The sequence below is a fragment of the Poecilia reticulata genome, linkage group LG10, assembly GCF_000633615.1.
Source record: "Poecilia reticulata strain Guanapo linkage group LG10, Guppy_female_1.0+MT, whole genome shotgun sequence".
NCBI lineage: Eukaryota > Metazoa > Chordata > Actinopteri > Cyprinodontiformes > Poeciliidae > Poecilia > Poecilia reticulata.
Window position 1 is genome coordinate 30174922 of NC_024340.1, and position 9097 is coordinate 30184018.

General features: G+C 37.0%; 1 protein-coding gene across 1 annotated transcript in view; it reads right to left on the reverse strand.

Annotated features, from left to right (window-relative positions):
- glrbb (glycine receptor, beta b) overlaps positions 1 to 9097 on the reverse strand; it is a 35944-nt gene that overhangs the window by 13685 nt on the left and 13162 nt on the right. The window contains exons 4-8 of the mRNA XM_008421063.2: positions 7754 to 7821; positions 4723 to 4949; positions 4311 to 4393; positions 4005 to 4145; positions 2631 to 2783 (exon numbers count right to left, since the gene is read on the reverse strand). Of these exons, the coding sequence (XP_008419285.1) occupies positions 2631 to 2783; positions 4005 to 4145; positions 4311 to 4393; positions 4723 to 4949; positions 7754 to 7821 (672 nt within the window). The remainder of the gene's footprint in view (positions 1 to 2630; positions 2784 to 4004; positions 4146 to 4310; positions 4394 to 4722; positions 4950 to 7753; positions 7822 to 9097) is intronic.

Below are 9097 nucleotides of genomic sequence, written 5' to 3' on the forward strand. Positions count from 1 at the left end.
CCCCCAGAGGTAGTCCTGCCCCCCCCCAACTTTAAAAGTCTGGATCCGCCACTGGGTGATACGGACATATGAGAGTGATATGGACTTATTATATGTGGGTTATGATGTGGAAGAGGAGTAAATATGTCTTTTATAGCTAGCGCCAGGCTATAGTGGATGTATTTTGGAAAGATAGGACCATGTGTGAGGAAGCATATCTGGAACTCCTCAGGTCAGCCTGCTTTACAAACAGAAAATTCCTGGAAACACTTGTCTCAAAATGCTAATAAAATTAGATTTAGCTTAACTTTAAAAAAAAATCTATATAATATATATATAAATATTCATCAGAACTTAATGAAAAAGTGTTTTTTTTATCTTCTGGTTCTAGAATAATTTACTGAATCCATTAAGACTCCAGCAACTTATTCCCATAAAACTTGTCTTTAAAACTTTAAAACGCTACAAAAGAGAGTAATTGTTAATCTTTAAACTGTTAAATTGTTTTATACTTTTATCCTATGTTCTCTTAAAATATATTTCTCTTTTGTACTTAAATTAAGTTTATGATGTTTTAATTCTTTGCTTTTGAAGTGTATACTGCTGTGATTTCATATTTTTCTGTTTTGACTTTAATAGAAAAAATAACATTGACACAAATATGAAATTAAACATTAAACATCCTGTTAATTACATTTAATCTGTGCAAATACGTATTTTACATGTTCATGGCTGCAGTAATTATATTTCTACTGTTCATGTTTTTGGGGGGTTTCTGGAACCCAAACTGCAGAGGTCCAAACCTGGAAAACACTTGTCAAATACACATTATTGATTAGTTCACTGTTTACTTATACTGTTTATAAAGCAAAAATAGTCAGAATTGTTTGCTCTGGAGTGATCAAATGTCTCGTTCCTCTTAGTATTTTAAGATTTACCTGTTTAGTCTTTGATCTGTGTTATATGGGGTTTCATCATGAACCTACACGATTGCATATCAAAAATGATTGGATTTGACAGTTTAATACAAGAACAAAATGAATCTCATTTGCTCTCCTATGTGCACAAAATATTTCACACCTTTCTAACAAGACTTCAGCAGACGGTTTAGATGAAGATGTGAAAAAGGTCACTAATTGATTTTCTTCTTAAATTCAAGAACAGAATGTGTATTTAATTATTTTCTTTGTGCAAAAGTTGCTTTCAGTATATGTTTCGATCTTATTAGTCAAATCATGTAGAGGAGGCCCACACACTTTGCTTCCCTCAAAATATTTTCAAGATCAGAAAAAAAATCAAGGAAAATGTAGAGAATTTATCACACAAGCAAAGCCAAGTTATGTATTTGATCCAAGTTCTGCTGGAGGATTCTCCAGATGAACTGACTTTTGGCACCAGGAGGTTTATGATTTACACAAACAATTTGAAGTGCTGATAAGTCAAAATTGAGAAATTACTGATTTCATCTTAAAAACAGATGAATGGCCAAAAAATCCTGAACAATTCAGTTGAAATCTAATTACTTTTTGCCTGTGTATATTCTCCATTGTCCTGGTCACTGCTTTTTTTTTTGGATTCGGTATTAAAATGTATCTTAATTTAAGTTTAGCACAAAGCATAGAAAATCCTGGCTGTCATTTACCAGACATAGTACCAAAAACAAAGCAACAAAACATTAAAGCCAACACATCAAGCAGTGTAGCCAAAGAAAATATAATAATTACTTTATTTAAATCCATCCTGACAAGTAAATAAATAATGATTGCCATTGCACTTCAGATATCAAATCATTTGCTTTTAGGACTACTCTAGATAAATGCATCACTGAGTGGGCCCCAGCTGTCAATTACAGCCACATTTAGTGATTTATTATTCAGCACAAACTCTGGACAGGGAGCCATGCTTCACACGCAAAGTCCTTCACGGTGTCAAAGTGACTGATGATGTCATGATGGGAATGATTGGAGGTTACAGTGTGAGTAATCCCTGAAACCTTTAGAGTGCTTTCTGTTTATGTGTCTGTTTCTCTTCACAACATTCCTCTTAAATGAAGATTTGAACAGTAAACTCATTCAGAATATGCAGGCGAATCTCATCAAAAAGTTGACTTGTATCAGTAATAAAACTCAAAAAGTTAAATTAATTTCATATTGAGTCATTGCATGTAGGGAGCATTTCCTGTTTAGGTTTGATGACTACAGCTAATGCAAAGGAAGTCCAGATTCTCTAAAATCAGGACAAACTTTACTTTTTTTACAAGGTGATTTATTCATCTTCCCATGATTACTTAAGCTACAGCACCACAATTATTTACTAAAAATAGATTTTCATTGGTCTTATGTAATATTCTAGTATTCTGATAAACTAAAATGAGTTTTTCTCAGCTGTAAGCAATAATCCTCACCACTGACAAAAATAAGAGCTTAAAAACATAATGCCTCCTATGTTTTATGAGTTTCTATATTATGCTTCCTTTTTTACACCGAATTAAAGAAACAGATACGGCTTTTGGATGATTTATTACAGAGGTGGGCCTGTGAATGCCTTCCCACTGCAGCAACACTAGCTAAAAGAGCAGGAAGGGTGCTTACAGTGTTAATGTCCTTGTAAATAGCAGTGGAATTTGTTATAGTTGGTAAAATGAGTCTTACCCAAAGGAACCCTTGCAGCACTCGCATCTGGGTTGATCCAGAAAGACAGCCAGGAAAGGACCACTATGAGCAGCGTGGGGGCATAAACACCCATCATGTAGAAGCCAACTTGTCTCCGTAGGGTGAAGATAACCTCTACACAAGTGTAATACCCTACATGAGGAAGAAGAAAACTCAAACATCACGAAGACTTCATTTAAACATAAGAGACAAAATGATTTAAAAATGCATAGTAAACAGTGAAGGGAGGCAGAGAGTATCATTCAGACTGGGACCTCAGAAAATAAAGGTGATCCTTACATAAAAACTGACAGCTTTCATAATGGGACATATCTGTAAATTAAATCACAATTTTAGTTCATTTTGACATTTCTAACTTAAAAGATCCAATTGTGTAAATAATACACAGAGTTATGAACTATTCTATCCATTAAATGTACATTAGTCATTAAAAGAGACACGCTGACTCAAATCTTCTACTTTATCTGTGTCTTTTAACCCAGGAGCTATGAGGTCGACTTCAGGAGATCCTCTGGTCGGTCCAGTGGGAATGGTTGAGCTGAATAATGTTTTAAAAACTCAGGATTCTCTCCATCTTTTATATAACGCCTGACAGTGTCATGAAGCAGGCTCAAACCAGCTGAACGCAGAGACAATCGTTATAGGTAGCCATGGCAACCAGGTAAAAACCTGACTCAACAGGAGCAGTGCTTGTCAGTAGGAGATCAGTAAGAAAATTCAGCCTTACATGCAATGGTTGATAAACTGGTGCATCATTTAAAAAAAACAATGATTCATTTATTGAAACTGAGTTGTTTTCTCACCCTGTGCTTTCAATATTCAGAAGAAAATCAATTTCTAGCAGCAAAGGCAAAGCCACAACTTGCTGATCTATTGATTGAACAAAAATATTATCCGAAATGAGACACAAGTAGCAAAAATGATTCAAATAGCTTTAGATTATGACTTTGCTTCCACATATTTTATGCTATAAAGGGTTTTCTTTGTTCAGAGACTCTTTAAGGCTACAAACCATTAAAAACTCCAGGTTTTTCAGACATAAAATACTGAGACCATAATAATCATTTCCAGTTTTGTTCTACCATTAACATGACATATATGATTCTCACCTGAAAAATAAACTTGTCTCTCAGGCTAAGACAAACAAAAAAAAAAATCAAATATGTAATAAAAGGTTTGTGGCAGCACCTTTCAGTTTAATTTCCAAGTGGAATTTATTGAATTTAATTCTATTAAATCAGACAAATCTGACATTTGTAACTTACAGAACTCACATGAATATGTTTACAGACTGCCTCTGCTTTCTCTCTTTCTTTGTAAATGAAAAACACTTTGTTAATATAAATCCATCACCTGTTCCTTCATAGAATTTGGTGCAGTTTCCATAATCAATGTCTTCTTGTCTGATGTCAAACTGTGGAAGAGCAATAGCATCCATTTGGACAGGGTCTCCTGTCTGCCACATGAACTGCAGGTCATCTGTTGTGTACCCGACTAAAACATCAAATTAAAGACAAACACACAGATAGGAAAACATACAGATGCATGTTAAAAAATACAATAAAAGTCTACCTATAAGAACTAACAATATCTATTTGAGTGATCTAAGTGCTTGCAGGCTATAAGAAGTATCATCATGAGGTATTTTTCTAAACGTACAGCTTTCAAGTTGCATTTTACACCTCTGCGTATCCATTGGAAACAAGGTGAGATCCAACGGACAAGAAAGGGTGATGGACAACCTGGAAGGAGATGAAAAGCAGCAGATTTTAGTTTGATGAGCTTTGTCTGCTTCTCTGCATATCTACATACACACCTTGTATAAAACTAGTGTAAACTTTGGCATTTAAAAGGTTTTCACTGGATTACATCACAGGTCTCTTTAAAACACCAAACAAAAGCCATGCTTTTCAACAGTTTTTTTGGTTTCTGGGTCCTCCAGATTCAGTTATAACAGAAAAATAAAAGACATTAGTTTACGGATGTATTTTTTGTAAAAGGCCTTTTGAAAAATATTGTAAAAATGAAATGTAACAAACAAATAGACAAGTAAATCAGTAAGTAAAAGTACCTCATACTAATGAGGACATCTCCATTACGAAAGATGAAGAGGAGGATGTTCTCTTGGGTCACATCGTGAAAGTTTGCACTCTTCTCATTAGCGAAGAACAGGTCAGGCTTCCAGAGACATTTGAACATCTTGGGATCAACAGTGAGCGAGTCAGACTTGAAGTCCTGTGGTAACTTGAGCCTGGGGTCATTCCAGCGCTGCCGCAGGAAGATGTTCACCCTGTAATCCTGTCGGGTTTGACACCAGACAAGTTCAAACATGGCTGCATTTCAAATAAACACTTCTGGACACAGGCTGGTTACTTTCAGACACATAACTCAGCTAATGAGTCACTTTTCCACATCAGAAAACTGGAACATTTGCTCTGAAGCTTTGAACAAGAAGGTGTTTAACAGCTTAACGACTGTGACAATGCACAGAGGTTTGTTAATCTGGAAATAAAAGCATTTTAAACATTTATTTGTAGTATTTGATTTTTTAAAAAATGCCTTCTTCTGATTGTTATCTGCTATTAAATTTTCTCTGTAGCACAACTAAAACAAGCCAAGATGCAAAGCGAGTTTTTACGACTGAAGCTCAAACATAATGACACATAAAAAGCTGCAAAGCCCAGAGGTCAGAGGTTATCAGGACACCAACACTGCTGACGCCATTAAGGAGCTTAATGATGAAATCTCCACATTCCTGCTGGTCTTGTGCTAAATTGGGCTGTTTTGAAGATGAAGATGGATGAAACATATTGGTAAAAAATATATATTTAAAATATATACATATATTATTTTTGTTTAAATTATTTCATTATCACTTGTTGATGAAGTCAAGTTTTATAAAGCACTTTTACAAAACATATTTTTACATATTTATCGATATTGTCACTATGTCGTCTCCCAGTACTAACTAGAAACAACCAATCGGTGGTGGAAGGAGGCTCTTAGCAATGTCAATCAAGCTTGTGTATATGCTTTCTGCTGCGATACAACTTCCTTCTGATCGTGGAGCCCGTCATAAATGCTAAGGCTAGTTAGAATGGCCACCAACGACAGCAGATAAACAGTTTTCTGTTTTAACAAATCCAACACATTTGTTGGATTTAACAAATATGCAAAAAAGTATATATTTTTTAAGTTTTATACTGCAGACTATCTGTTAATCTTCAACATTACAATGAAAGCCTGAGGCCTGAGGTCCTTTTGCTCCACATTTAGAAAGCAGGCTGTCATTTGTGCACCGCCCTAATTTTAGTCTCCAGTGTCTGTCCACTTCCACAAACAGCCTCTGTTGGATTTTTTTCCCTGTCTGAGATGCAAGCCAATTCCCACACCTTATCCTTCCTGAAAACCAGACAAGGAAATATATCTTCCTTCTGGCTCGGTATCAAGCTGCCAGTGCGACATTCGATTCCAGGGAGATTTAACACGGCTGTGTGTTGTAATCAGCAAGGAAAACTCAAGCTGGGAGGCAGTAAAAACATAGCTGCAATTTATTCTGTCTCAACAGCAACATCATTTTCTACAGAGGTGTACACAATCTTCAAGTGAAAATTGGTGCGTTAAATACTGCAGACGTGTGCTGCGTGTTAGCCTGAGGAAGGTGTAAATGATGAGGGATGGCTTTCAGAGATCAAACACCCCACAGAGTGATAAATTGAGGGGACAGAGGTGACCAGCTGTTGTTTCTTTCTCTTCCATGAATCGTTTCAAACCTTCTTAACTTTCAGCGTCTTTGGGAAACCCGGCGGAGAGAGAGAAGACCTTTGGGACTTCTGTCTCATTTTCCTTCGTTGCCATTTTCTTGGCTCATGTTCCTATTTCCAACACCTGTCCTTTTCTTTTTTCGTCTTCCCCTCATCTTGCTTTGGGTAGATTCTTCCTTATGTTGCTTTGATTTTCATGGTTTTCCCCCATGAAATGCGAAAAATATTTTCACATTTCCTGTTACATTATTCTTCTCTGCTCAGTCTCCTTATTACTAGTCTTAATCTGTCACTATTGCCAAATCCAACAAATTCACAAAAAGAATAATATAACAAAGAGACATTCCAAATTTGCACAAATTGTTTGAAAATGAGCAGGTAGAACATATAATATCTTTTTTCATGCCCCTCTCATTTATCAAGTTTGTGCATCTATTTATAATTTTGAATCACATTTGTAACCAAATATTAAATTATTTGTAAAGTTAGTATTACATAGACACCTTATTCTTAGTGAGATGCTCACAATAAATATGTTTTATCACATTGAGCCTTGTGATAAACACATTGCACCGACATGTCTCCTCCCGTTCCTGACTTTATTGTTCTTTCTTCCTGCTGTACATCCTCTTTGCCAGACAAGGAAACCATCAGTGACAATCAGGAAAGCTTGCATGCAATCTATCACTGATGTTAATATCAAAATGTGCAGGAATGCAAGACCTGCACATCACATCTCACAAAAGACTACTGTTCAGGATGCACCTGTGTTTTCTCTCCCTGCAGTCAACTATAAATCTTCATCTCCATAATACTACATTTCAAAAACTGCATGTGAGATTAAAAAAATTCTTTAAGAAACACGAAGGAAGAACTTTTCAAATATTCTCTAAATTATACATGACAGAACTGAGTCAAATGGGGGATACTGTACGCTACTGAGCTGCCAAGCTTTAAATAACCTTATAAATAAGCGCTGCTTTTCTCCCAGCAGCTTTAAGAAATCATAAAAATCAGGTGGCCTTCTTGAATGTGGAAAGCGTTCTTACATGTTTCTGACTGTTCAGAAGTCGGCCCTGCAGCGTCCTTGAGTTTAATCTGGTGGTTAGCATTCAAACTGCGCTTCTTTATCTGCAATTAAGCCATCAGATTAATGAGGCTTGAAAACTTGCCTTTTCAATCATGATTTATTTCTAAAACATGTCAGGAATCACTTCTTTCTTCATTCTTCCTTAGACACCCACATTAGAGTAGTTTTAAAGCTTCTAGTTGACCAGCAGATGGACGCATGGATCATCATCATAATCTGACTGCAGCGGAAGCAGAGCGGATTCTCACCATTGTTGTTTCCTGAATTGAGCCAAAGCTGTTGATGAAAATGTTCACTCTGTCCTCCACAGGAATCCCTGGATTCAGAAAGACAGAAGAAGATATTTTAACATTTGGTGTCATCTTTGATCACTGCTGGTTGGAAGTATGACTGAAGCACCATGCGTTCAGATACAACTCAAAAAATGTGAATGTCATCAAAAAGTTTTGTGATTTAGTTTGAAAACTTTAACTTCTAATTGAATAAAACAGGTTTATTACATACACAAGACCAGTGTCTGTATTAAACAACTTCATGCAGATGCTCTAAACACTTGGGCTGGGCTCCTTTTGCATGAATCAGTGCATCAGTGCAGCACAGCAGGGAGGCCATCAGCCTGTGGTTCTATCGAAAATACTTCACAGATTCTCTGTAAAGTTTAGCTCAGGCCACTTTGCTGGCCAATCACAGGGAAACCATGGTGACTAAAGCAGGTATTGTTATTATTGGCTGTGTGGGCCAGTACCAACCTCGTCTGCAAAATGAAATCAGCAGCGCTGTCAAGCTTTTCAGCAGAAGTACTCTGAAATTTCCAGGTTCCCAGCTGAGCTGAGTTTGTATTTGATAAACCGCAGCAGACAACACGGCTCCCCGAACCATCACTGAGGGAGGAAACTCCTCCCTTATCCTCTATACATGTATTTTCATTTGAAAGGAGGATTTTGTTATTTTGTTATTTTTTTCTCCTTAGCCCATGTTTGGTCCTCCTGATGTTTCCTCACCTACTTCCTGAGCCATCCAATCATCTGATGCGTTCAATACAGACGTGGAAGCACTTAGTACACATTGATGACGTTTTTCGTCCTTCACAGGCGGCCTGGGCCACTCGCTTGTGTTAATCTGAATATGAACACAAGCCGTGCCGAGTGACATTGAAAGACCAAACACTGCACATCACATCTCATGTCACTTGAGCATTTCAAGTGACTCGGCTCAAGCAGCAAAGTCCTTTGCGGTCCACTCATCTAAAGCACTTAAACAGCTATTTGAGAAACTTCAAATACATATATATTTTAGATTTAAGTTTTACTTGCTGGAATCCGCAGTTCTAAAAAAAAACAACAACATAAACATACATGTTGATACCAGGACCAAATGGGGCCATGTGGTTCAGGAGTGACTTCCTGTGTGTCTGAACTCTTAAAGAACAGAGTCCAGCTGCAGTCCAAGCTCCTCAAACAGCTTTGCTTTTCAGTCCTGTTACGGCCCTGGGCCTTAAGGGCTGGGCTGCAGGTGTTGCTTTTGTTTGTCCTTGTGCTCCTCCCCTTTACAGGTGCTGCTGATCGGGTTGATTGGGAGTGCAGAGTACTTAA